General features: G+C 59.9%; 1 protein-coding gene across 6 annotated transcripts; it reads left to right on the top strand.

Moving 5' to 3' along the window:
* Positions 1 to 1,217: 1,217 nt before the first annotated feature.
* On the top strand, positions 1,218 to 26,628 carry TRAF2 (TNF receptor associated factor 2). Of its 6 annotated transcripts, none has more exons than XM_087869185.1 (11): positions 1,239 to 1,549; positions 11,570 to 11,779; positions 12,433 to 12,511; positions 12,765 to 12,863; positions 17,756 to 17,917; positions 18,954 to 19,028; positions 20,800 to 20,874; positions 23,044 to 23,391; positions 23,934 to 24,111; positions 25,183 to 25,331; positions 25,905 to 26,628. In XM_087869185.1, the coding sequence occupies exons 1-11, from the start codon at positions 1,248 to 1,250 to the stop codon at positions 26,121 to 26,123; spliced, it is 1,896 nt and encodes a 631-aa protein (XP_087725311.1). In that variant the 5' UTR covers positions 1,239 to 1,247; the 3' UTR covers positions 26,124 to 26,628. The 6 variants fall into 6 exon arrangements, with proteins under 6 accessions (XP_087725310.1, XP_087725311.1, XP_045659725.2 ...); XM_045803769.2 differs by lacking the exon at positions 1,239 to 1,549 and adding an exon at positions 3,182 to 3,253; XM_045803770.2 differs by lacking the exon at positions 1,239 to 1,549 and adding an exon at positions 3,708 to 9,103.
* Positions 26,629 to 27,682: the final 1,054 nt, after the last annotated feature.

The raw sequence follows: 27,682 nt of genomic DNA, 5'->3' as shown, positions 1-27,682 counted from the left end.
GGACGCTGCGTCCTGCACGTGTTGGTCACCACCAAGCCTTCTTCTCCACCAGAGGAGCTCAGCATGGCTCACACCGCTGGGGGCCAGCTCCGTGCTGGCCCTTCAAGACGGGGGGTCCTGGCTTCCTCCTGCCTGCAGTTCGGGGACGCCCCCAGGACGAGCCTGTCCCAGCATTGGCTGCTGACAAGTCAGCCACAGGGCCTCACCACCCTGTTTCTCCTTTTTGAGGGGGTTGCCCTGCGGGAGGGGCCGCCGTGGCTGTGCACTTTGTGGGGGCGGGGGGAGCCCCTCCTGGCTGGCCTTCTGGAAAGGCGCCGTCAGATGACTGCACAGTGAGAGCGAAACCAGCTTCCTTCCAAAGCTGCCGCCCCGGGCTCATCTTCACACGTCTGGGAAATGAGCCGAGGAGAAGGCCCGGCTGTTAGGGCGGGAGCCAGGGTGTGTGGGGTGAGGGAGTCCATCCTTGCAGGGCTGGTTCTGCCAAGCAGGGGTCCCTCCTCTGGGGACAGAACTGGGCACATGAGGGCCATCCTGTGTCCGGGGTCCTTCGGGGGGGGGGGCGGGGGGGTCAGTCTTCCTGCCTCGGGCTCCATGTGACAGCTGCTGTCTGTTCTCGCAAAGGCCTGAGTGAGGAAAGGACATGAGATGAGAGCCTCTGAGGGGTGCGACCGTGCCCCGTTGGGAGAGGAAGCACAGCTGGCGTTCAGAAGCGTCCCTGGGGCACAGGTGATGCCATGGGAAGGGGAAACGGAAGGGGTGGGGTGGGCTGCCTACCCTTGAGAGCCATCGGGCCATCAGGCAGAGTGGGTGTAGGAGTCCACAGGCCCAGTGGGCAGCTGGTGGGCCCTCCTGGGTCCGCAGCAGCAGGACCCCAATGTGCAGCCAGACCCATGCCTCTCTCTGGGGGGCGCTGAGGCCCGGGACAGCAGCCCTCTGCTGCCTCCAAGACCCCAGCCTTCGGCGAGCAGTGGAAGCATGATGTGGGCCCTCCCGGGTCTGACTGGGGCTGCCCCAGCCCCCCCCCCAAGCCCTCCCACTGTGGCTGCCTTGGGTGGAGTTTTGCTTTCTTTTTGGCAGGAAGGAACCTGAGTGGGAATCCCCTGAGCTGCCTGACAACCAGAGTGAGTCACCCCTTTCCAGCCAGCCAGGACTGAGGTGTCACCCGGTCTGAGCTGGCCAGTGGGGGTGGGTCGGCCACTTCCCAGTCTGGGCTAGGCCGGGTCCTCCTCTCTCATTCTCAACTCTGCATGCCTCTAAGACCTGTCATCAGAATCAAATTTTTAAAAAATTTGAGTGTGAAGATCCTTGGAAACGGCAAAGTCAAAAAGCATTTTCCTGCTGAAACCACTGACAGGTACTTGGAGATTGGCCCAGCCCTACAGGCACAGGTCTACAAGTGGCTGCCTGCCCAGGAGGTGGGAACTTTGCCACGGAAATCTCTTCTGGACTCAGGGCCAGGCCGAGGGGGCCAGAGCCAGCGAAGCGCTTCCACACGGTCCCCCATCCTGGAGGAGTGGGGTCTGACACTCTCTAGGGGCCACCACTGCAGGTAGGTGGACGGCTTCCTGATTTCACCCTGAAGGAAGGGGGTGGGGGGGGACACTGCTGCAGGTGAACCTCCTCTTTATAACAAGAACCATTTCCTGCTGAGCTGCTGGTGGGGTCCCAGGACAGCCTTGGCCTCCCAGATGCTGGGAGGAGCTCACTTAGTTATGGGATTTGAATGAAACCTCGCTGAACCTGTAGGTTGGATTGGGGAGTTGCTTGTGGCAAAGTCAGCCTCAAAGTTCATGGAACCTAGCCGCTGCCTGAGTTCTATTAGAGACAAGGCAACCTTGCAGCTGAACCCAAGGATGTGGCACTTTGGAAAGGGGAGCTCAGACCCCAGACCAAGTGACGTTTACGCACTTCTGGACCAAGCATGGAGCGCTTAAATCACATCGCTTCAAAGCCTGCCTCTTTTTCGGGTTATTTTTGTTTTAAATAATTTATTTATTTATTTATTTGACAGAGAGCTAGAGAGAGCACAAGCAGGGGGAGTGGTAGGCAGAGAGAGGGAGAAGCAGATCCCCACGGAGCAGAGAGGCAGGCAGGGCTCGATGCAGGGCTCGATCCCAGGACCCTGGGATCAGGGCCCAAGCCGAAGGCAGACGCTCAAACACTGAACCACACAGGCGCCCCTGTTCTCCAGTTTATTCCATCCCCCCAGCCGTTCCCATTGCTCAGATGATCCCCTCAGAGCGGGGGTGCTGATTGCGCTGTGTGACTTGGGGTAAGGAATGTTACCTCTCTGAGCCTTCATTTCTTTTTCTGCAAAACGCAGTGAGCGGTTGCCACCTCTGAACACAGGTATGCGATGAGACAAGTGTCAGATGTGTAGCAGAAAGAGTGTTCAGTGAGAGGCAGTCTCCTTTGGCCGATCAAGAAACAGGCTGGCCTCAGGTCACCCTCGCAGAGACAGAGATGGGGTCAGTGCTCAGCCCTCTTTCTCTACCAAGACCGCTGCCTTGTTTCTAGATGTTGGCGCGTGCCACATTTTCACGTGTCTGGAGGACCTGGGTTGTGCGATTTTGGCTTTGTTTGGCGGAAAAATTCACACAACAAAAAAATGCATCATTTAAACCATGTTAGAAGGGACAATTCAGTGGCATTTGTACATCCTTAATGTCGGGCAACGATGGCCACCATCTAGTTCTAGAACATTTCACGACCCCGACAGGAGACCCGCTATCCTTCCGGCTCCTTAGGTGAGCAGGGTCTTTTTGTATTTTTTCTCAGGATTGTAACCCAAACTAGGGCCTGCTCTGAGCCAGGCTCCGGGGAGGAAAAGGCGCTGTCGCGGTGCCGATGGGCCAGGCTCTCGGGAGGTGAGGCGCACAGAAGGGGTTCCCCGCAGGAGGCCCGCCCCCCGCCGCACGAGGACCCCAGAAGGCCGCGCCGCACCGGCGCCCACTGCTGCCAGCGAGCAGAGGCTCAGCTTAAGTACCCACGTCGCGGCGGCTCCGACCAATCGGCGCCCGCTGCGGCCTTCGGCGCGCCCCTGATAGGGTCTGGCGTCAGTCCGTCAACGGGGCGGGCCGAGGCGGAGGGCGGGGGAGAGATCTGGCCAATCGGCGCCCGCTGCGGCTCGCTGGGCGCTCCCGGTAGGCCCCCGCGCCAGTCAGTCAGGAGGGCTCGGGGGGCGGGTCCGCGGCGGCGGCGGCGGCGGCGGCGGCTGGGCGGGCGCGCAGTTCCGGGCGCGCGGCTACCGTTGGTGAGTGGAGCTGCTGGGGTCGGGGGTCGGGGTTGGTGGCGGGGGCGGGGGCAGGGGCAGCGGGAGCGGCGGCCGGGAACGGGGCGACGGGCGCGCGCGGCGGCGGGGAGTCGGGGCCCGCAGGCAGGGTCGCCGCCCCGCGGGCCTGAGGGGATTTCTCGGAGCTGGGCCGCCCGGAAACCGAAAGTCGGAGCGGGGCCGGCACAGGAAAGTTCGCGAACGCCCGCGGGCGTCCACGGCGGCTCCGGCCGGCGGGGGGGATCCCGGCCCAGGGTCAGCGCGCCGCATGCCCCCCCGCTCCCGCGCAGCTGCCCGGAAACCGCTGGCGGGCCTGTGCGCCCTGTGTCCCGCGGCCTGACCCCGGCGGTGGGCGCCCCGGCCCCCAGCGGGGCTGCTGACCTGTTAGAAGGGGACCCGCTCCCTGCGCTTGCGGGTCACGCCCGCTCGCCCCGTTGCCCCGCGCCCCACCCCCCCGCCGTCGCCCTTCTCTGCCGCTCAGGCGCCCAGTCCACAGCCGCCCACCTCCTGCTGGGCCTGGAGGCCCTTCTGGGTCAGTTGCATTGCACTTGACCCTTGAACGTCCAGGGGGTTGGGCGCCAAGCCCTGCGCAGGAAAGTCAGCATGCAGCCCTTCTTTCTTTTGCGGAGAGGGGTGCTTCACTCCCCTCTGTGGTGTTCGCGCTGCAGCAGCACCTGTGACTTTTGACTCCTTACGGACTTCACTGACCACCCGCCGCGGAGCAGGGAGAGTCCGTTAACCCGAATTTTGTATATCGTGTGTGTTGTGTGTCGCATTCTTACCATAAGTCAGCGAGAGTAAAGAAGGTGGCATTAAGAAAATCATAGGGGAGAGAAAGTATCTTTAGACCACTGGGCTGCTAAAAACGCATGTGTCCGAGCAATTCAAATCCATGTGGTTCAAGGATCACCTGTAACATTACTGCACCTGTGCCAGCCCCGTGGCGTCCTGCTGCCTGTGAGTAGAGGTGGGCTGTCTTGTGTGTCTGTGGGAGCTGAGTGAGGGTCCCGACGTGGGTGGTGAGGACATGGAGATGGTCTTCGGCACTGGGGTCCAGATCCTACAGTGGGGCGACTCAGAACTGCCTGCTCAGGGGTCCGTGGCCATGGAGAGCCCAGGACAGCATCGAGTGGGGGAGCAGACGCCCTGCGCGGAGCCTGGCAGTGCAGGAGGGCCGAGCCAGGCCAACTCAGCAGCTCTCGGCAGCGACCTCACCTGTGAGGGCCGTGGCATCTGTGCGGTCACTTGGTGGGTTTTAGGGGGAGGTCTTAATCGACCTCACATTGTTGCCAGCTAGAGTGCAGTATAGTTTACATGCCACAGTATTCACTGATGCTTGAATCAAAAACAAACAAAACACTAAGAGTTGCTTTGCTGCAAGCCCTTTGGAAGCCACAGAGCCTCTCAGTGCTTCTAGCGGTGGCTTCTCCACGCATCTGGGTGGCCCTTCTCCCTGGGTGCCTGGTTCTCAGAATAAAGCCCAGCTCCTGAGGCCATAGCTGCCAAAGGCATGCACTGGGACGTTGGGTGCGTTGGGCCTCTGTGCAGGCCCCCCCCTTTTTTGTAATATTTATTTATATGCAAGCCTCAAGCAGAGATGAGGTGGGGCAGAGGGAGAGAGAATCTCTGGCAGACTCCCTGCTGAACACGGAGCCTGACACAGGGCTCGATTGATCCCGAGACCCTGAGATCATGACCTGAACCAAAACCAAGAGTCGGACGCCTAACCAACTGCGTGCCCCCCTTCCCCCTGGGTGCGCCTGGTCTGGTCCTTTGGCCTGCAGGTGCCTCCCGACATGCCCAGTCTGTGCCACGTATCCTTCCAGTGTCCTGCTGTGTCGCAGACCTCTGCGTCCTGTGGCCACGTTGTGCTATGTGGTCCCGGCCCACTACCTGCCTCCGTGGCCTCAGCACCACGCACAGTGCAGGTGGGAGCCTGTGAAGATCCGTGCAGACGGACAGAGCGAAGGCTGTGTGCCTCGCTGCTGCACTGCCTTGCTGGCTCCCTTCTGGGTGGCTCCAAGGGGAGGGGGCTTTCAGCTGGGGTTTCTCTTTCTCTTGAGTGGTTTTTAAATTTCCCTGGGTAAGTAAATGCAAATGCCATTTCTTTGGGGACCTGAAGGAGTAGGTTGCAGCAATGGTTATAATTCGGGGACTAGAGCATGGGACTTACAGTGGGCACTTGTTCCTGGAGAAAGCATTGTTTCACTTTGTGTTTTAAGAGTCAGATCTGGGTCCCTCTCTGGCAGTGGGAAATGCCAGTCTGCCCACCTTCCCACCAGCATGGTCAGTACACTGGCGGGTGGGTGTCCGAGGCAGGACATCACAAACATGTGGAGAGGCAAGGGCAAGAAGGTCCAGAGAAGAAAATCCAGAAGAAATTACCCACGGACTGCACACATGATGCCAGGAATGGGGTGCACACCTTCATTGTGTTCTGGTCTCCAGGCCTGTGCTTAGTGCGCTGTTCTCCATGCACTGCTTCTTCGTGGGGGTGAATGAGGACCACTCAAGGGCCTGGGCCTTGTGTCCACAGGGAGGACATGTCACTGTCCCACCACAGCCTCGCATCCCTGCACAGAGGGTGTGAGCCTGGGAAGGCCACATTCCCGGCAGGGCCCCAGGGGCAGTGGAGCAGGGGGGTCTTGTAACCTGGTTGTGGTTTAACGAGGTGAGTACTCAGCAGGGATGGGGGTAGGAGGTAGAATAGGGGGGTGCCTCAGAAGGGATGGCTCGTACGGTTTCCAGGATAGTGATGCCCCATTTGGAATGGTGTGGAGGAAAGTCTGGATTAATGGGTGTAGGAGTCCGTGGAGAAGTTGGGGAGTCTGGGAAGCATGGAGTGCGCTCCTGCACCCCATGCACAGGCCTGGGTCCCTCTTCCTGCCCTCCCATACCTCCTGGTGCTTAGCTTATATTCCAGAGGAGACAGGCCCGCACAGTGTGGTTTCATGACCGCTGAGAGGGAAGGCCTTGTGGAGAAACCACAACCCTCGGACAGGCAGGGTGGTGGGCAGAACTACTGGGAAGCCTTGGGATCTGAGGGGAGAGTAATTGAGTCCCAGCCAGAGGCCCCTCTGGCTGCCAGGAGGGCCACAAGAGGCTACAGCTGTGAATCAGGTCACAGTGGACGGCGGCCAGGGCCTGGCAGTAGCAGTGTGGTCAGGTTCCGGGCAGGTAGAGGGTGGATCTGTGGGATTTACTAACGCGTTCAAGGTGGGTGGATGAGAGAGTGGTCTCTGAGAATGTGGCTGGAGCATCCGAAAGGGGGGTGCTTTGTGGGCTGAGATGGAGGCCCAGCTGTCGAGGGGTCAGGGGACATGCGGGCACTGACACCTAGAGGTAAGGGATAGGGGCAGGGGGACCAGGGCGGTCACCTGGGTCAGAGGGAAGGAACAAGAATGGCTGCATCATGACTGACTGGTCGCCCTGTCCCTGTTGAGAGCCCCAGCTCTGAATCAGAGGCACTCGGTGTCAGCATGTAGACTGTGTGAAGACGTGTGCGCCGGCCCTTCGGACTAGAAATGTTCCCCCACAGTATTTGCTCGCTCTGCCTTGGGAGAAGCAGTTGTTGGGTGTGAAGTTGGCTACTTACAATTTGGCATTATGCTGAGCCTTGAAAAGATGAACTATAAAATTATAATTTTAAAGTGGATTTCTAGTCCTGGGAGGGCGGTTCTTGTGCTCCCAGCTGCATGCTGATTGGAGTGCTTGACTGTTGCTTGAGTGGGCTTGTTAGGTGTGTTGGGACTGGGTGGAACCAGGTGAAATCTGACCTGGAATCCCAGTATTGTACAAAATAGAACTGGCTGTCAGTGAGGACATGAATTTGGGAGGTTCAGTCCCTGGCATTTGGGGCACCGTAGGCCGAGTGTTGAAACCACGTGTCTGCTGGCGGCACGGTGACGCCCACCCCAGCAGCCAGGTACGCCCACATGTCATTTGATGTTGGTTTGTGCATCCTGCCCTTCGGGAACTTACACCACTACCCCATGCTCACGCCCCAGACTGGGGATGGTACGTCAGCGCCCTGTGGCCCCCAGCTCAGCCGGTGGTTTCTTGCAGATTTGCCCCTTTCCCTGGGTCCTTGTGCTCCGCACCGAGGCACGACCTGGGCTTGTCGAGGGGCTGGATGCCCCTACTCTTTGTGGGGCTTCTTCCATGTCAGAACCTGGTTTTCAGGTTGCTGTGCCATTTTTAGTATCGTGAGACAGGGTTATTTTGGATGAACACGCATGAGTGCACCATAATTAGGGATTTAAGGGCCTTTTTTGACTCTTTGGGAATAGAAATTCCTTTTTTTTTTTTTTTTTTGGACGAGGTATTTGTGCAGCAAAACGTACAAATCCTAAGCATATAGCTAGAAGCACTTTTGTCTACACATACGGTCATTTCCAGCATCCCAAAAGACCCCCTCTTGCCCCTTGCAGGCATTGACCCCCTGAGTGGAAAATGGCAGTTTCTCTACTCATGGTACTTCTGACACCAAATATGTGGTTCCTGGGACCCCCTCCTTGGGTTCGGTGATTTCTAGAGTGGCTCACAGAACTCCGGCAAACGCTCATTCCATGCAAAGGCCCAATGGACGAGATGCCCAGGGCAAGGTATGGGGCAGGGACGTAGAGCTCTGTGCCCTCCGGCACTGTGACGTCACCAGCCTGTGAGCTCTGAGCCTCACTCTTCAGGGTGTTATGGGGACTCTGTCATGAAAGCACGATTGATTAAATTATTGGTCATTGTTGATTAGGTCAATCTCCAGCCCCTCCCTTTCCCAGGCCATGGGGGGGGGGTGTGTGGAAGGGGCTTATGAATAACAGAGAGGCTCTCCTGTCCCCATGGCTCCGGAAATCCCAGGGGTTTTAGGAGCTTTGTGCCAGGGACAGGGAAGAAGAGCGAGTATCGAGTATATCGCAGCCCCATGCTGCCAAAGGGGTCGCTTCCCAGCTTCTGTTACCACAGGCTAGTTTTGCTTGTCCTCTAACTTCAGATAACTGGAACCATTCTGGACATACTGTTTCGTCTCTGGTAGAAATGCCCTTTTAACAAAATACAAATCTGTTTGTTGTATGAAGTTTGTACATTCATGTCTGAAGCTTGATTTTGGGGAATGAATGAATATGAAATCCCAGACAGGCTGAATGGGAATGTTTGTTCACACATTCCCACGAATCATTGCAAATGGAGATAGTTCTTGTTTATAACCAACTTCCCAGGGGGAGGATTTGGAACCTTGACAGGACCAGTAGGGCGTTTTGGGTCCAGGTTGGGGTGCTCATAACTCCTGAGTGCTGTTCTCCTACGTGCGGTTGCTGGCTGGCCCACCCACCATCCTTGGCGCCTTTGTCTGGTGCTGCTGGCTGCACTGGTCATCTGGGGAGGCCCCGGGCCTCGTGTGATTTCAGGTGGGTGGGCATGTGCAGACCACCTAGGGCTTCAGGAGTTCAGAGCCACAGACGGGGGGTTTTCTCCCAGGCTTGGGGCAAGCGCCACTCCACAGCAGCAGGGCTAACCTGTTGATGGCCTTCAGAGTGTTACTTTTTTTTTTGTTTACTTTTTAAATTGATTTGTCAGAGAGCACAAGCAGGGGGAGCGGCAGGCAGAGGGAGAAGCAGGCTCCCTACCGAGCAGGGTGCCCAGTGTGGGACTCCATCCCAGCGCTGTGGGGTCATGACCTGAGCCAAAGGCAGACGCCTAACCTACTGAGCCACCCAGGTGCCCCTCAAAGTGTTACATTTCGGCACAATACTTTTGAGTCTTAATGATGTCTCTTATTACAGTTCTCCAAAGTTGAAATGTGTTCGTGAGTGAGATTTGGACAACACGTGTAAGGACGTAAGCACAGTGGTGGGACCTGTGGGTCGGTGGTGGCATGGGTGGTCTCCTTGGGCGCTCTAGGGCCACTTCTCCAGATTCAGAACAGAAATACAGACCGCCACCGTCCGACTGTGTCACATTGCTGTGACCGCTGAGTAGGCTGTGTTGGTGAGGCCATGGAGGCCTGGCTGTGTGTTGTGGCCTTTTACCTTCCTCGTCACTGAGGAAAAGAGGCCGTTTGTGTGGCGCTTTTACCGCCTACGGGCGTACATGTCGGTGGGTTAGTGTGATGAGTTCAGTCTGCCGCCGGTGTGATCAGTTGGCCAAAAAGCTGGGCCTGGCTCCAAGTAGATGGAACACCAGTGCCAAGCAATAAAGCCTTGTCCCACAGATGCTGAGGGAAGCTTCCCTGCGGTTTTAACATGAGAAAAGCAGCACCATAATCCTTGCACCCTGTCATGATGGCGTCTGTTTCTTATTTCCTTTTTTTCCCTCTGTGTAAAATACGACTATAAATTTAGAGTCCTTTATATGCGATGGTCTATTTTGCTTAATGAATTGAACATAAAATAGAGATCTAAAGAGTGTGGCTTTTTTTTCCCAGTGTTATTTAAAGGTAAAAGTCTCTAATGTAGTTTACAGAGCACTGATCTTCATATCATTGATGGTTCATGAAATCAATTTAGTAGCATGACCAGAAAAAAGACAAAATATGCAGAATGCCTCTCATGAGAGTAAGTGGACTTTCACGGGTCCTTTGTTCTAGCGAGTGCTTGTGCGTAGCACAAACGTGGCCTTAAAAATTGTGTGCTAAGGGGCGCCTGGGTGGCTCAGTCGTTAAGTGTCTGCCTTCAGCTCAGGGCGTGATCCTAGGGTCCTGGGATCGAGCCCCACATGGGGCTTGCTGCTCCGCTGGGAGCCTGCTTCTTCCTCTCCCACTCCCTCTGCTTGTGTTCCCTCTCTCGCTGGCTGTCTTGCTCTCTGTCAAATAAATAAATAAAATCTTTAAAAAAAACAAAATTGTGCGCCGAGGGTGTCCTCCTTCCTCGGTTGCCCGGGCCAGCCCTGTTAGTGCATCCATGAGCTCTCCAACTTTGGGGTTAGCTCTTCCGCCAAAGGCTTTATTAAGTGGCACCTTCTAGTGCTTACATGTCTGTGTCATGAGGGCTTGAAAGAAGGAAATCCCCCAGTTGTCAAAGGGACAGATGGGTGGTCCAGGGGCCCAGACACGCCCACATGTGCTGACAGCATGTGGACCAGCGGGAGGGACCCGTGCGGTCCTGCTGAGTGGCTGTGGGCACACCCCCCGTGTGTCCGGTGGCTGGAGGAGTAAATGCAGGTTATAAAAGTATAACCTGTGTGCTCTGGCAGGCCAGCCCAAGCAGGGCCTCACAGACTACAAATCCAGAAGCCGTGGTTGAAAGTGCTCTGCCCCGTAGATAGGAAACAGGGACACACTGTCTGCTGCTGCTTCCTGTGGTGTCCGACCAGCTCAGGACGCTGAAGACAGCCTTACGGACATAGGAAAGAGGCATATCATTTCCTGGTTGGAAAGTTGGTGTGCTCCCTGTGCACATCCGGGAGAAGACACAGAGATGTGATTCCAGGGGCATTTGGGGAAGGAAGCTCTTGGAGCGTTTGCACGGGGGCCGGGGCGGTTCTGAGTTAGCGGCGCCTCCTGTTCGGGGCTGTGGGCGCTTGTCCTTTTTGAGGGTGAGCAGGTGCGGTTGCTTTTGGCTTTTTGAGACGCTGGACATTGAACAGCGTGTTCCGTGCGAGGTCTCAGAATGCTGTGGAAGCCTCTCCCCTGTCCGACTCGTGTGTCCTCGTTGCCTTGCCTCGGAGGCCTTGCCAGGGCCTGGTGGATAGCGGAGGGCAGCTTTCAAGTGAGAGGGACCCTGGTGACGGTGGCCGGGGAGCAGAGCAGTGGTGCCAGGCGGGCTGCGTGCCTCCTCTCAGGGGTGACACTGGAGAGGCCGACGTGTAGGGTAACCGCCTCCTGGCTGCTGCCGCAGACGGAGCACAGGCACGTCAGAATTTCCTGCCGGGCTGATACGTGGGGAGCTTGCGCCGGGCAGGAAGGCACAAGGATCAAGGACTGCGGATGGCCAGTGTTGGCAGAAAGGTGGCATCCCCAGATGCCGGCACGCGCTCTGTCCACGGGTCACAGCAGAGTGGGGTGGGTGACTTTGAGGACAGCCGTTGGTCTGGAGGCTCCGGGTGGGCGGGCGGTGTAGCTGTGCGGCCTGGGCAGGTTGCCTCCCTGGCTGAGCCTTGGCTTCCGTGCGTGTGGTGGGAGATGGGATTAGATCGTCTCCAGGGCTCTCCAGAGTGCTAAATCCTGCTTCTCGGATTCTTGACCGCGGTTCAGCTTGACAGCCCAGACCCCTCACTGCCAAGCAAGGGCTCTTTTCCCCGGAGGAGGACCCTGGAGTTGAGGCCCCCCTAGGGACCCTCCATGACGTGCTCTGTGTTCTTCCTTAGGGCGTGGCGGTTCGCAGCTCTCATGGCTGCAGCCAGTGTGACCCCTCCCGGCTCCCTAGATCTGTTGCAGCCTGGCTTCTCGAAGACCCTCCTGGGGACCAAGCCGGAGGACAAGTATCTGTGCTCGGCCTGCAAGAACGTCCTGCGCAGGCCTTTCCAGGCTCAGTGCGGCCACCGCTACTGCTCCTACTGTCTGACCAGCATCCTGAGGTACTGCGGGCGGCTGGCGGGCAGCGGGGTTCGCCTCGGGGCTGTGTTGTCCAGGGAGGCGGCTCCAGGCAAGCACGCACCCGCAGGGAGTGCTCCCTGATGGCAGAGGTTCGCTGCCAACGAGAGCATGAAGTTAGTAACCGAAGAGGGTGGGTTGACTGGGCGCTTTGGACGCTGGTGGGGGCGGTGAAATAAACACCATTACAGTCCGTTTTCTGCTGTTCCTAGTTTGTCGTGTGGGCGCAAGACCATTTACAGTCACACTCTTGGCTCATGTTGCGTTAGCACTGGATGCGCTGGTCCAGATAACACGTACCCAAGAGCCTGCGGCGGCTAGTGTGAGGGCGGGGCCCTGTGGCACGTGGAGGGCTGAGGGTGAGCGCAGGCAGCCAACACCTCCTTCCTGGGTACCTGGCCCCGAGTGGTGGGGCTGTCAGAGCACCTCCGTTCGCAGTGGGAGGGGTCATCATGATCAGAGGGTTTGGCTCATCTCACCTGTTTTAAAGGTTTTCAACATGGTACGGTGATGCGCGCTCGTGACCGACACAGTGTCAGTCTAGAAGGCGCAGAACGCGGGTGGAGAGCTGGGGTCGCCCGAGGCACCTGGCCTTTGCAGCGGGGTTGATGGCGGGCCTTTCCCCCTTCTTCCCTAGCTCCGGGCCTCAGAACTGTGCTGCCTGTGTTCACGAGGGCATATATGAGGAAGGCGTCTCGATTTTGGAAAGTGGTTCGGTAAGTGAAAAGTCCTCAAGCAAAAAATGTCAGAAATCGTTCTGGCGTTTCTTTTACCACCACTGATGGCTGCGTGGCGCGTAAGCAGCTAGGATGTGCCCCTCCCTGCCGCGGTCACGTCTAGAGCTTAGAGCCGCTGCAGGAGAGGTACCTTGGTCCTAGGCTTCAGTCTGGAAGACTTGCAGCACTGGTGGTGGGGTAGGCGGCGGGCAGCGGGGAGGAGGAGGCCTAACCCCAGGAATGCTCTCCTCAGGCTTTCCCAGACAACGCTGCACGCAGGGAGGTGGAGAGCCTGCCAGCCATCTGTCCCAGCGACGGCTGCACCTGGAAGGGGACCCTTAAAGAGTATGAGGTAGGGGCTGCCTGCGCTGGCACGGCCTCCCGAGCCCGACCCCCACCGCAGAGCGATCACACGGAGCCTGCGCGAGCCCGCCAGGGAGCATGTAACCGCTCACCGCACGTGCACGCACTCTTACAGGGATCGGGGCCTCAGGAGGGGGGTTTGCCTCCCTGGGCCCAGTTTTCCGCTCGCCGGGATGCCGTGGCGGGGTGGCAGCAAGGCGGCAGCGTGTGGCAGACCTCGTGCTGCCTCTGAGGGCACCGCTGCGGCATCTCCCCGGACGTGCGGGAAAGGAGCTTTTTTGCTCGGGGGCATCCTTCCGTGTGATTCCAGATACGGGCTTTCTGTTCGGTCTGTGGTCACAGAAAGGCATGTGGCCGGTGACCGGGCAGTGGCTGGTGTGCCTGTGTCAGCCAGGCAGGGCTGGCTTGCGTCCCTGCGTCAGCGGTGGGGGCTTCTGCGGGGTTCGCAGCTGGCAGCCGGACTTACCCGTGGAGGCTCAGAAGGCGCCTCCGTAGTTCGCTCGCTCACCCCCGCCCAACTCGCAAGCTCAGGTGCTTACTCGCGCACAGACGTCATGGTAGCCGGGTGTCCACTAACCGACGAAGAGACAAACCAGATGTGGTCTCTCCACGCCCCAGGGTGGTATTCAGCCATAACAAGGAAGGAAGGAGATCCTGACATGTGGGTGGACTTTGAGGACATTGTGTTCAGTGAAGTGAGCTCGTCCTGGAGGACAGGTCCTGTGGGAGTCCACTCCTGTGAGGGCCCCGGAGCAGTGAAACCCAGAGAGGCAGGAAGGGGCAGCGTGGCTGCCAGGCCGGGAGGTCGGGAGTGGTGCAGAGTAGCAGGTAGGCCTCTCAAAGTGGGCAGCCCTGTTGGCGAGTCTGGAGGGGCAGTTGGCATGAAACCCTGGCTCTCCTAAGCTCAGGCACGCTCCTGCCCCAGGCCCCGGGATAGCCCCTGTCATGGGGTGGGCGCTGGGCACTGAGTTGTGATGGTGGCTGGAATTGGGACTTGAGCTTCTGGCGGGCGTCTCTTCCTGCTCCCGGACTGCGTGCCGACCTCCCTTGTTCTCTTGGCCAGCCAGACTTTCTGGTCTTCAGGCTGTAAGCTGTGTGTTTGCAGAGGAGCAGCTTGGCCGTGTCTAGGGAGGAGTCTCTGGCTGGTAGGCGAGGAGGTGCCCTTTCCTTTCCGTGGACACCTGGGTCCTGGAAGTGGAGCAGCTCTGGGCTCCCCACACCCTTTCTGATGCCTTCCCAGGAGTGAGACCCAGAGGCCCCCGGGCTGCATGAGTGCAGGCAGGAGGCTCTGCTCAGCGGAAGAGACCTGCAGCTGTCACTGTCTGGGGCTGTCCAGAGAGTAGGCCTTGGGTTTGGGTCTCTCCTGGGAGGGTGGAGAGCCCGAGCAGGCTCTGGGGGTTGGGGGGGTGCAGGAGACCATGTGGGGCACAGGGAGTAGGCACGGGGAGCTGTGCTGCCTTCTGCAGGGACCCAGAGACCCCCTGGGGACAGGTGGAATAACCCCACCTTCCAGTCTGGGCGGCCGGTTTCTGCTGCCCCCAGGCCCGTGGTGCGGGCGGGCGGTGGCTTCATGGGCCTCCGGTGGAGGGCCAGGGACCGCAGCCAGCCTGTGGGCTCGGCCACGGCCCTGCAGGCATGCAGGCTGGAAAGTCCCTGGCTGGCCCGGAGAGCCCCGGAAAGTCCCTGAGAGGGTGGGTTTGGTCATGTGGGAGGGCGGGCCCTGCTCTGGGACACTAGGCCTGGCCCTTTGGTAAAATCTCTCCCTGGCTGTGAACGTCACTGGCCTGGGCGAGATCAAGGCCTCCACGCACAGCCGCCCTCCACTTCGAGCCAACAGGGCTGCCCTTTGCGGTGCTTGAGCTCGTGGTGGCATTGTGAAATGCTGGTGCTGTGGCTGAGCTGTTTGGAAAGTCTTGGTTAGCCTTTGAATGTGATTTTCCTTTGCGATGATGTCTAGTATTTTCTAAGAATGCAATGATTTAAAACTCCAGAATGGTCAAGGTGTTTGCGGAGCGCCTGCCAAGTGCGGAAGGTGTCCGGTGCACGGCCCCTGGGCTGCCCTGAAGATGGGCATGGGAGCCTGTGGCCCGTGGCGGGGGAGGGGCCAGCTGGCAGGTGGAGGGCTCTCCATAGAAGGGGCCAGAAAGGATACACAGGTTATGGGAGGTCACAGTTGAAATGGAAGGCCGAGTCAGGCATGCTCGGTCACCCCGCACATCCCAGTAAATTCATAGTCAGCACGGCTCTGTCCGCGGGGACAGTTAGTTTGAATTCTGGTTGAATAAATTACTGATTTCTCCAAAGTGTGTGCTTCTCTCCGAGCCGACGTAAGGGGGCTGTCTGATCCGGTGACCGTGGCGGTGCTGTGGGCCTGCTCAGAGGTGGCCCTGGGGTGAGAGGCGCGCAGGTCTCTGATGTCAGACACTTGGCGGGGGTGGCAGCCAGCAGAGGGCTGTGTACCCTTGCCCGTCTGTCTGGGGCCAGCACGCTGTGTGCTGCTTTGAGGGGCCCCCGCATCACTCCCAGTAGTATTTTATTATGCGCTAAACGACGCTCTCTTACTTAAATCCAGGCTCTTTCCTTGTAGGTGCTGTGTTTTTTCCATTTTGTGAGCGGTGATCGTTCTGAGACTCCTGCCGGGTTACTGTGATTGTTCCGTACTCGGTGTGGCTCGGGCGCTGCCTACTGTTTGGCCGTGGTGGGCTCTGCGGCGTCCGTCTGCCACAGCCCCAGGGAGCTGGCAAGTTACGCTGTGCCGCAGTGCAGGTGGCTCGTGGGGGGCTGGGCCATGTCGGCAGGGAGTGGCGGGGAGCCCAAGCAGACTGCAGTGACCGTGCGCGGGTACCCCTCTGCTGGGCCGCAGCATCCGGGGCGTCGTGCGGCGGGGTGTGTCCCGGGCGTCCTTCCGACAGTGGGACCTTGTGTGGCAGCCTTTGGGGTGCTCTGTTGGGCTGCTGTGGGGTCACCAGGGAGGCTTGCTGGGAGTGTGGCATTTGGTCTGGGGTGTGTCCCCGTGGGAGGGCAGAGGGTAGGGCCGCCTGCTCTGGGAGCTTGTGGCGTGGGGTCCTGTGAGGTATGGGCCCCACCGGACGTGACTTCGGCAGTCTGCACATGGGAAAGCTGGTGGGTAGGGCGCCGCACGTGTGCCGCGTCTCTGGAGTTCACCCGTTGCTTCTGCTCCCTCTGGAAGTGCTGGGCTTTGGCCCCAACAGCCAAGCCTGTGGCACGGGGTGGAGATACGGCCAGCGTGTTCCCCGCTCGGGAACAGCACGGCCGAGGCCCTCCCTGCTGCTCTCAGGTGCGCCACGGCGACGTCTCCGGGGAAGCCCTGAAGACCCCGTCCCTGAGGAGGGCATCGCGGCCCACGGCTGCCCCAGCCCGAGTCTTTGTGGGGATGCTGAGCCCGCGGTGGAGGGCCTCCTCCTGCTTGGGCCAGTCCAGAACTTTCCTCTCCCAGTGACCTCCGCCTCCGTCCCTGGCAGGCTCCACATCGTCCCCAGTGTGCCCTAACCTGTCCTGCCTAGACGCTAACATGGTGCTGGGTGAGGTCACCTGGCACAGAGGGCCCGTCCTGTGTGTGAGTGGGAGCGCCCAGAAGGCGGAGGAGTGGGGCCCACAGACGCGGGCTGGGGCTGGGAACAGGGTTTAACGGGACGGAGTCCAGTGTGGGAAGATGACCTTGTTCTGGGGATGGACGGAGGGGACGCCGCACATCAGTGTGAACACACTGACGCCCTAAAAGCACTTAAGATGGTAAACTTTATGTCGCGTTTGACCGCAGTAAAAATACTTAACAGCAAACAAACCTTGAGCTCCCTCTTCCTCCACCCTGTGCCCCTTTGCTGTTCCCCTTCCTGGCAAACTTGCCACGGGCCTGCAGGGTGTGTTGGACCGTGGGCTCCGGGCCCTGCAGGGCTGGGCGGGGACAGGCTCCAGGTCCTTCCTGCTGTCCTGGAGGCATTCCCGCCCTTCCCCACCTTTTCTGGCCCCACCTTGCCCGCCTTTCCTGCCAAGTCCCTTCCCATAGTGTCCGTGTCATACTCAGGAAAGCCACCACCATGGGGCGCCTGGGTGGCCGTTAAGTGTCTGCCTTTGGCTCAGGGCGTGATGCCAGGGTCCTGGGATCGAGTCCCACATCGGGCTCCCTGCTCCGCTGGAGCCCGCTTCTTCCTCTCCCACCCTCTGCTTGTGTTTCCTCACTTGCTGGCTGTCTCTCTCTGTCAAATAAATAAATGAGGTCTTTAAAAAAAGAAAAAAAGGAAAGCCACCACCTGTGGTTCGGCTGGGTTTTCCCTCCCCCCCGCTCATGGCTCTGTGGCTCCAGAGGGGGCAGCGCATGCCCCACGTCCTCTCTCCACCTCGGCCGTGCCTCCCTGCACCTTCTTCCTGGGTGCTGTCCGCTGGAGGGCCCCAGGCTGGGCCCTGCCTCCCCAGGTCACCACACACCCTCCCTGGGCCTCTCCTCCCAGCACATAGGCTCTCGTCACTCCTGGGCCTTTTGTCCACTTAGAACCTGCCCTGCTCTAGGCCCTCTGCTCCTGCCTCTCCGTACGCCACCCTGTCCCTTCCTTCCGCGGCCCCTCTGTCTGGACAGTGGTCCTGTTGTCCCTGTCATTCTGGAACATCCCCAGGGAGGGATGCTTTGGGGTGTCATGTGGGTGGGGTGCAACCAGCTAGACTTGAGTCCCGGAGCATAGGTATTGCAGCGAGTGAGGTTCTTGGCGTGTGGAGTGGCACCCCTCGTCTGGCGCTCGTGGGGTGGGTGCAGGGTCCCAGCAGCCCTCAGCGGGCGGCCGTCTCTGTACGCACACGGGGCCCTGTGATGGCGGCCTGCAGCGTCCCCCGTGCGCTCTGTTGACGCTTTGCTCCCTTTGTTGCCAGAGCTGCCATGAAGGACACTGCCCGTTCATGCTGACCGAGTGCCCGGCGTGCAAAGGCCTGGTTCGCCTCGGGGAGAAGGAGCGTCACTCGGAGCAGGAATGCCCGGAGAGAAGCCTCAGCTGCAGGCACTGCCGGGCGCCCTGCTGCTGGGCGGACCTGAAGGTGAGGGCGCCCGGCCGCACTCCCAGCCTGGCCCTGCGGCTTATCCCCACGGCGCTGAGCTGACTGTCCTGCCCTCGTGGCTGGGTTGGCATTTTCGCTGCATGCCACCAGCCTTCCCTTGCAGCCACTTGGGTAGAAGGTTCTTGGTGGGAAACTGGGTTGGGTATGAAGGCAAAGCTGAGTTGTTTTTGAAAGCTGTTTTATTTTAGAGAAATGCATACACACAGCAGCAGTGCGAGGCCCATGCCACCCTCACTCGCGTGTGTCCGTGTCAGCACGTACCAGGCTGCGTCGGGCTCTGCACGCTTACTGCGTGGGTCCCAGGCTTTGTGTCGTTTCCTCTGAAAATTCTTGAGACTATTTCTGAGCCCGTTTGTTTCTAGAGAGCCGTATGTGTTACTGTCACTTCTGAGTCTTAATGGCGACTTCCTGCCGTCCCTGACTCACTTGGCGCCCATGTTCGTTGACGTCTGTGAGCGTCTGTCCTGCAGTGCCTCTCAATGACGTGTCTACAGGGTCTCTTCATCTTTAATGGCGCTCCATGCATGTCTTTCTTTTCCTCTGCTGCTTATTTCTTGAAGAAGCTGGGCTGCGTGGTTGGCCGTTTGCATCCTAAGGTGCCCTTGCTACATTCCTCGGTACCCTCCTCTGTAAGCCATTCGATGCAGAGGCCCGCTGAGGGCCACAGTGCGTCGGGGCGCCAGGGGTGTCTCCCGGAGGCGTTCCAGCCCCTCGCAGGGCTGTGGTTGCTCCCCCCAGCCTTGCTCCTCAGGAGTGGCCATTGGCACCGTTCGTGGCCCGGTGTCGGTTAGGGTGACTGGCAGCAGCATTCTCCCCGAGTCACCGCTGGTGGCTTATCCTTCTCTTGTTGCCCTGGAGCTGCCAGATGAAGAGGAGGTTCTGATCTCTGATGCTTCCCAGCGCCTGCAGGACCCACCCCACTGGGGGCCTCAGGGGAGCCACTGTCCCAGAATGGGGCCACGAAGACGGCACAGGGACCTCACACACGCCCCGGCCCCTGACCGCTGTCTTTCAGGCGCACCATGAGGTCTGCCCCAAGTTCCCCTTGACTTGCGATGGCTGTGGCAAGAAGAAGATCTCACGGGAGAAAGTAAGTTGTTTCCGGGCACCTCCGAGGACAGGCGGGGGCTGGTGCGCGTTGTCGGGGCGGGGCTTGTGCCCGTGGTGCGGGGCTCCAACCTGGCGCCCGAAGGAGAAGTGACGGCTTATGGCAAGAGTGTTGGGTCACTTGTGGGCTGCTTTTTTGTTGCACTTCCGGAGGTGGGAATGACCCAGCCTGGCAGAAGTCACTCACACCCGAGACCCTGGCCCAGCGCCTGTCCACGCGCTGCCTCTCATCCATAGCACTTCAGCGGCGGGAGCCCGTGCGCGGGATGGGGTGAGGGGCAGAGGGAGAGGGACAAGCAGACTCCACCCTGAGCAGGAAGCATGACATGGGACCTGATCTCAGGACCCCGCGGTCATGACCCGAGCTGAAACCAAGAGTGGCTGAGCCACCCAGGCGCCCCTCGGTGCCCCATCTCGAGAGGAGCTGTGTTGTGGGTTCATACTGGCAGTCACGACTTCTGCCCGATTTCCGTGTTTGTGGCTGTCTTGCTGCGGGGCATCCAGGTACTTGCTCGTTTCCTCCCGGGAGCTTGTTGATGCTGCCCCCCCGCCCAGACACAGCCCCCCACTGCCCATGCGGTTGTTGACTGTGTGCTCGTGGCCTGTTTCCGGCTCCTTCCGCTCTTGTAGGACGCACAGTCAGCCTGCTGTGTCTGGCAGTGCTGCGAGGCAGTCTCTCGGTGCTGAGCTGCCATTTGTCTCTTTGCTTTCGAGTCTCTAAGATTGCCCTTTTAGAACAAATTGTCTTTTACTTTGTAAAACGGTTGTGTGGGTCCAGAGTGAGAACCAGGGAAAGTGTGCTGACAGGTCAGAGGTCAGAGCCCAGGTCCCGGCCCCACCAGTAGGTGTGGTGACACCCTCGGGGGCTCGCTGTGCGACGGCTGAGAAAGACCGTCCCAGGAGTTTCAGTTTGCGTCTCTCAAATCATGGATGCCACTGGGGCCTTTTGCTTAGGGTTCACCTGCGTTTCTCTCACTGGGGACCAGGGACCACTGGGGACTCCTGCCCATTTCTCACGGTGGGGAGAGAACCTTAGTCCTTTTCTGTTTGGAATTCTAAGTGTCAGTTAGCTTGGGTCACAGCCCCTTATCCTTTTACTTAGTGTAATGTTTTGTCTTTGCATTTGGCATCTGTAGCTCTGATTGTTTGTCATTCCAGAGCCCAGGAGGATGGAGGCAGAGGGACCACTCTTAAGCAGCCCCGTGGCTGCCCCTTGCCCTCGCCCACTTCGGAGAGCAGCTGTCCGCCTGTCTTTGCCGGCAGGAGGGGCTGCTGTGTCAGTGCCCAGCGCGTGCGCAGTGGCTCTCTTTCGGGTTCTCCGTCTGTCCGGTTGGGCTCTGTGTTGTCGTGCGCCGGCACCGCGCTGCGTCAGTGGTGGGGGTCTGACCCCTGGTCGGGCCGGCCCCTCCTTGCTCCCAAGGCCCCAGGGCCTCAGACACCACACGTCTTACGAGCTGAGGGCAGAGAGTCCGGGGTGCAGAGGCCCGAGCACAGGATGGGGTGTCTGCAGGTGTTCTGAGACATTGGCCCACAGTGTGAGGCCCTCAGCCTGCACCCACCTCCCTTTAGTGACACCGCAAGCTGTGTGTGCATGGACGTGTGCACGTATGCGCCTTTGGCTCTCGAATGGGGCCGTCAGGCTTTGTTCAGGACGAGACTGAAGAGGCCAGGCTGACGGCGGTGGGTCCAGTGGTCCGGCCAGTGCACAGGTGGGGAAGAGACAGTAAAGGCACTTACAGCATCCGTCCTTCTAGTTCCAGGACCACGTCAGGGCGTGCGGCAAGTGCCGAGTCCCGTGCAGGTTCCACATTGTCGGCTGCCCCGAGATGGTGAGTCCCGTTGGCCTGGTTTGCTGGGTCCGGTCTTTGTGGGAGCTCCCTGTTTCCTGAGAGGGGCCCCTGCAGAAGCGTGCCATGCACCCTCTTCCTGAATGTGGTCCTTGCTCGGCCTCCAGCGTGGCCTCCTGGTCTCCCTCCCACTTCCCCTGCTGCCTCCTCGGCCCTCAGGTGTCCCAGCCTCAGTCCGGGCTCTGCTCTGTCCACTCATCCTGGTGCTGTCACGGGGCCTCACCTTTGACCAGCTCTCTCTGCTGAAAATGCCCAGTGCCTTGTACCTTCCTGATACCTGGTGGGCATCTCAGGCCTCAGCCGCACACCAGGACCCCCCTCTTCCCAGTCCTCCCACCTGCCCAAAATGAGCACCTCTTGTCACCCAGCTGTTCCAGCCAAAGCCCAGCAGTCATTGTGGGCCCTCCCCTTGTCTCCTGTATCATGTCCAGTCCACCCGGAGATCCATGCTGCCTGCAGATGGGTCCTGGACCCCACCTGCTTCCCCTGCCTCCATGGCCTGCGTGGCCCTGGCCGCCTCTGACCTCATCTTGGGGCTGGTCACTGGCGTGGCTGTCCTTGCACACACTGACCTGTTTTCACCTCAGGACCTTGAGCTGTCGGCTTCTGTGCAGCTCGTTCAGGCCTCTGCCCACGTGGCCTCTACCCTTCTTTCCCTGACTGTTCTGTCCCCTGGCTCTCTGAGGGCCTGGGGCACAGCTGGTGCTCTGCTCCCCAGAAACACCCTGGTAGCACTTCCGTGGCGGTAGTCCCGGCGGTGCTGTCACCTGGAGCCTTGACACCTGCTCTCAGGTGCAGTCCACAGGGATGGCTCCTCCCAGCTTTGCTCCTCTGCATTTGGTGACGCGGTGCTGGCATGGTCCCACACAGGCCCGGGCCCCCGCACTGAGTGCTGCTGGAGACCCCCATGTGGGCCCAGAGTGCGGCAGCCACAGCCTTCCAGAGGTCAGAGTCAGATGTGTCCTGAGCGTGATTCCACCTGGGGGCGAATGTAGCGTTGAGCTTATTGATCTGACCGTGGCCTCAGGCCCCCAGCCACATGTTGTGCACACACTGCCCCCACGCCCATCTCCCCGGACTGGCAGGGGACCTCTTGTGCCAGCGCCACCGGGGGGGTGCCCTCTGGACACTGTTCTCTGGGGTTCATTTGTTTCTTTCTACTTCTGATGTTTTGAGAGTGTCTAATGTTTTTATTTTTATTTTTTTTAGATTTTATTTATTAGAGATAGAGACAGCCAGCGAGAGAGGGAACACAGGCAGGGGGAGTGGGAGAGGAAGAAGCAGGCTCACAGTGGAGGAGCCCGACATGGGGCTCGATCCCATAATGCCGGGATCACGCCCTGAGCCGAAGGCAGGCGCTTAACCGCTGTGCCATCCAGGCGCCGCTTTATTTTTATTTTTTAAAAGATAAGTTTGTTTATTTGTTTGAGAGAAAGAGCCGCGTGCACGCATGCACCAGTGGGGAGGGGCGGGAGGGGGAGAGAGACTCTCAAGCAGACCCCGAGCTGAGTGCAAAGCCAGACGGAGGACTCGATCTCACGACCCACAGATGGTGACCTGAGCAGAAACCAAGAGTCAAACTTTAGCCAACTGAGCCACCCAGACACCCCTGAGAGTGTGTAACATTTTAAAATTTGGGGGCTCCTGGGTGGCTCAGTCGGTGAAGCATCTGCCTTCGGCTCAGGTCATGATCTCAGGGTTCTGAGATCCAGCCCCTCATGGGGCTCCCTGCTCAGCAGGGAGCCTGCTTCTGCCTCTCCCTCTGGCTCTGTGCCCTCCATCCATCCCTCCCTCCCCTCCCCAAATAAATAAATAAAATCTTAAAAAAAATTTTTTTTTAATTCGTTGTGAAGTTTTGGAAGAAATTTGGCTGCGAAGTCAGAACCGCACGATAAAAGAATATTTGAAGCAGGTTAGCTTTACTGGTCTCCCCCACCCTCCTTGGGCAACTTTTTAAACCTGTATGTTCCTCCCCGTTTTTTCAAATACAAGCACAGAAGTTACTAGGAAGGTTTTGTGTTTTTGGAAGATCCTGACTCCAGGTAGCGACAGGTGACATTCTGGCAAGTGAAAGGGAGATGTCACAGCACTGCCTCTCCATGTCCGCGGGGCTCTGGGTCAGGGCTGAGCCTCCCTGTCTCCTGTCTGCAGGTGGAGAGCGAGAAGCAGCAGCAGCATGAGGCCCAGTGGCTCCGGGAGCACTTGGGCATGCTGCTGGGCGGCCTCCTGGAGACCAAGCCACTCTCAGGAGCAGGTGGCCGCTTCCTGGGCCAGAGCGAAGTGGGGGGCTGGGAAGCCAGCACGCTGCACCCTGAGGCGGAGCTCTCCAAGGCTGCAGAGCTCCGGCAACGGTGTGAGGCCCTGGAGAGGAAGACGGCCACCTTCGAGAACATCGTCTGCGTCCTGAACCGGGAGGTAGAGAGGGTGGCCATGACCGCTGAGGCCTGCGGCCGGCAGCACCGGCTGGACCAGGACAGGATCGAGGCCCTGAGTAACAAGGTCTGGGCCTGGGGCACATAGGGCTGGTCTGGGCGGGTCCCAGGCATTACGGGGCCTCAGAGCTGGGATTTTAAGGACAGCACCTTGATTTCTAGCACGGTGTTCTTTCTGCTTTTGCCTCCTTTGTTTATGAGCCCTGCTCACTGACGGGTCTGATGTGGGGGTCCTACCGGTCGCTCTGAGGTAGCCTTTTCTCTCTGGCCTGTGGGGGCAGACGTAGCCATAGGGAATGGGCCTCGCGATTGACGTGGGCTCCGTGAGTGTATTTCCTGCACTGAGCCCTTGAACCTTGGGCATAGGTAGGGTTGGGGGTCTTGGGACAGAGCCCACTCGAGACAAGCTGAGCCCAGTGAAGCCTCGGGGGTGCTGGGAGATGCCGTCCTGCCCGAAACTGGTGGAAAGATGGATGTGGGGGTACTTCCATAAGCACCTTCCTGCGAAGTGAAAGGTGACCTCAGAGGTGCACTGGTTGAGGCCCACGGCCGCTCACACTGGCACCCCAGGAGGCACGCGTGCTCACGGGGCTCCCTGTGCCCCCTCAGGTGCAGCAGCTGGAGAGGAGCATCGGTCTGAAGGACCTGGCGATGGCTGAGCTGGAGCAGAAGGTCCACGAGATGGAGGCGACCACCTTCGATGGTGTGTTCATCTGGAAGATATCCGACTTCGCCAGGAAGCGTCAGGAAGCGGTGGCTGGCCGCACGCCCGCCATCTTCTCCCCAGGTGCTGTTCTGGAATTTGCCCTCAGAGCTGCTGTTGTCCGAGATGCTCGCTCGCCCCAGGCTGGAGTTCCCTGCTAGTGCCAGCGGCTGCCGTGCCTCCCTGAGAGGGCGGGGGGCTGCCTGGGGAGGGCCCCCCATGCCCGCCACCTCTGCTGGGCCTTCAAGGACGGAACCGCGAGCAGTACTCGGGGCAGAGTGCTCTGCCCTGTCCGCGGACGCTCCGCAGCCCTTCCTGTGGGGGCCTAGCTACGTGGCCGCCTGGGTAGGCCTGACCCCCTCTGGTGAAGAGTGCCGCGTGCGCCCTTTATTGTAACAGTTACTTTGCCGAGGCCGCTGCCGTGGCGCGCTCCAGAGCGCAGGCTGAGAGGGTGTCGGTCCCTGTCCTGCTGGAGCTGCTGTGGGATCCTGCCATGTCTCCGGGGTGGTGGGGGCTCCTGGGCGGGGAGCAGGCTCTGCTCGGGGCACTGTCCTCTCTGCTCTGGACTCAAGTAGGCCCCTTCTTGCTGGCACATTCCTTCAGCAGTGGGGGCATTCCTGCTCGTGGGAATTTCTTCTGAACGTAGCTCAGACAAAGCCTGACTGAGAAGCCGGCTGAGGGCGGGGTCAGGCGTGCGCCGCGGCTGGAGTCGCCCTGGCGGCTGGAGCGGCTGTGTCCTGCGAGCCAAGAGGGTGGAGGCGGGAGCAGGAAGGCTCCCCACCTGTGCTCGCGGGTCTCCGTTCAGGGTCTCTGGGCCCCTTGCTGGGTGTTCGCAACGTCAGCTCTAGCTTGTCCCGGGTTGTCACCCACTCTTGCCCCCTGCAGGTGGGCTCAGGTCTGACCACGGCCCTTTGCCCAGAGCCCCCGCAGGGCTGAGCTGCTCAGCGGGTTTGCGTGTGGCCACTGTGGGCTTGCGTCCAGGGTTCCTAGGAGGGCTTTCCCTCATTCATTATTTTTCCTTTGGGGCACTTGTCTTCGCTAGGAACTAGGTCTGCGTACTTGGGGGGAGAGTACGCGCCCCCAACCGGGGCTTTCTCTGTGTGTGTTTCTCGGGGGGCCCTCGGCGAGGCTCACTGGCGCCTTCTCCCTCCACAGCCTTCTACACGAGCAGGTACGGCTACAAGATGTGTCTGCGCATCTACCTGAACGGGGACGGCACCGGCCGGGGGACACACCTGTCTCTCTTCTTTGTGGTGATGAGGGGCCCCAACGACGCGCTGCTGCGGTGGCCCTTCAACCAGAAGGTGAGGCTGTCTCGGCGGCTGTCCCGGGACCCCGTGTTGTGTGGTGGTCAGGACGGGCCCTCGGGCTCAACACAGGTCTGTCCCTGCAGGGACTCAGGCGCCGCCCAGTCGGCTCCCTGGCTTCGTGCCCCTCAGGGCCAGCGGTGAATAGTTAATGGTGCCGCTTCGGAGCTGATTCCAGGGGAGGGAGTCCCGCTGGAAAGCCTGCACGTGCGGGTGTCACGGAGACGGAATCTGCTCCTGGTGGACGGGCGGAAGGTGCCAGCGCATCGTCCTTTCCCTCCACCGTCCTGGGCCTGCTCTGTGGGCTTCCTGGTGGAGGCGGCGGCGCAGGGCAGCTGTGGCTCCTAACTGAAAAGTGCTGTTCCTCCGGGAGGGCAGTGGGTGCTCTGTGAGCCGTTTGGTGTGAGAACCTCGTCACGTGAACGTGAGCAAGCGAGGCACCAACCGGCGCAGCTCCGCAGCGCTAACTGCGGCCTCAGACCCCAGGGGCTGGCGGACAGGAAGTGCCGGAATGGAGCTGGGCAGGGCCGTGACTCCGAGCGTTGTCTCTCCCCGGCTGCTCTCCCCCAGGTGACCTTAATGCTGCTTGACCAGAACAACCGGGAGCACGTGATTGACGCCTTCAGACCCGACGTGACCTCGTCCTCTTTCCAGAGGCCGGTCAGTGACATGAACATCGCCAGCGGCTGCCCCCTCTTTTGCCCCGTCTCCAAGATGGAGGCCAAGAATTCCTACGTGCGTGACGACGCCATCTTCATCAAGGCCATAGTGGACCTGACGGGGCTCTAGCCGCCTCCCACCACGGTCAGGGGTCGTGGGTCAAGAACAGCTGGGCCTGATGGTGTGGTGAAGAGCCACCACGCTGGGCCTGAGCCTTGCTGTGGGTGGGCACCTGCTGTGTTCATGTCCCACTGGGAAGGGGCTGCCTCCTGGGAGGGGCCGCTCAGCCTAGGCCACGTGGGGTGGGCTGCAGGCTTGTCCGTATCTGCCGGTGGGCCGTCCGTGCGGGCGCTCGGGGCAAGGTGAGCAGAGGGGCAAGGTGAGCTGGCACCTTGTCCCGCCCTGTGGCCTGGAGAGAAGGGACGTTCTCAGGCCTGGCCACTACTCTGAGGAGAGGTCCTGCTGTGCAGGCCTGGCTGGGCCAGCAGGCAGGGAGGGCACTCTGTGTCCTCAGGGCATCCTGTCCTCTGCGCCTGTGGTGCGTGTGGGGTGCACACTGGGCCCTGCTGCAGGACGGGATGGGTAAGCTGCCCCGTTGGGCTGTGGAGAAGTCGTTATTAAACTGTTAAATCTCTGTGCTGAGTGGTGTCCATTTGCCTCTGGCCTTGGTGGCGGTAACCCTTACAGGGCCCTCCTGGCTCTCTGCCCTCCCGCGGCCTCCTCCCCACAAGTCACCAAGTCCCTGAGCAGTTACATGGGTTCCCTGACACTTTGGGCTCCCTCCTGCACGCCTTGCTAAAGCCAGCTGTTCTCTTTTCTGGAATGTTCTTTGCTGGCCAGCTCCTCCTCCCTCAGGCCTTCCCAGGAGCTGCCTCGAGAGCAGGTCCACGTGTGTCCCCGCCCCTCCACGCAGGGCGCTCTAGCAGGGAAAGGGTGACCGGTAGATTCTTACGCGTTTGCTTCCCTGAACCAGGACTTGTCCAGGCACCAGCTATTTCCTCCAGCTGGCAGGCGGTCGTTCCGGTGCCCCCAGGCCTGAACCTCCGTGAGACCTGGGTCGGGGCTTCAGCCCTGTGCGGTGCAGGACTGGGGCAGACTCGGGGGTCCTGGCCAGTGGCCGTTGGCACCACGCTGCTTGTGACCCCTCGTTTGTTCTCAGGACCGCCTGGTTCCAGAGGGCCAGGCGGGGGGCTGCCTGGGCATTCAGCTTCCCCTGACGTGACACGTCTGTCGAGAGTTAACGTGATAGGAAAGCACTGAGGAGAGAGACGAGCCCTCCTAGGACAGGTGCTGTCGTCTAAGAGAAAGGCAGCAGAAGAGTGAAGACCTTCCGGGCCTTTCCCTCGCATTTCTCCAGACCACTGTCCTCACGCGTTGTTCGTTTCCACAAACGAGACCACAGCGTCCTCTCCAGCGGGAAGCCTCACGCACTGAGCTGGTGCAGAGTTGACTAGACCCGCTCGTCACGCCCGCCGCCAAGCTGCCAGGCACAGACCGCCCGCGCCGGGCTCCCGACCTGGGAGCACAGAGGCCTGGTGGGCCACAGAGTCCAGAGACGCGCCTGCCTGCCCTCGTCCACTTGTCTTCTGGGTCGTCGGTTTTGTTCCCCTCCTTTGGCGAGACTGGTCCTTGATTGTGTCTTTGAACCGGTAGCCCACAGGAAGCCAAGACACGCGTGCTGAGCTGGG

This window comes from Ursus americanus, chromosome 18 (genome assembly GCF_024610735.1).
Source record: "Ursus americanus isolate L20-20 chromosome 18, mUrsAme1.1.p, whole genome shotgun sequence".
In the NCBI taxonomy this organism is placed as follows: domain Eukaryota; kingdom Metazoa; phylum Chordata; class Mammalia; order Carnivora; family Ursidae; genus Ursus; species Ursus americanus.
This window is presented reverse-complemented; position numbering and strand designations above follow the sequence as displayed.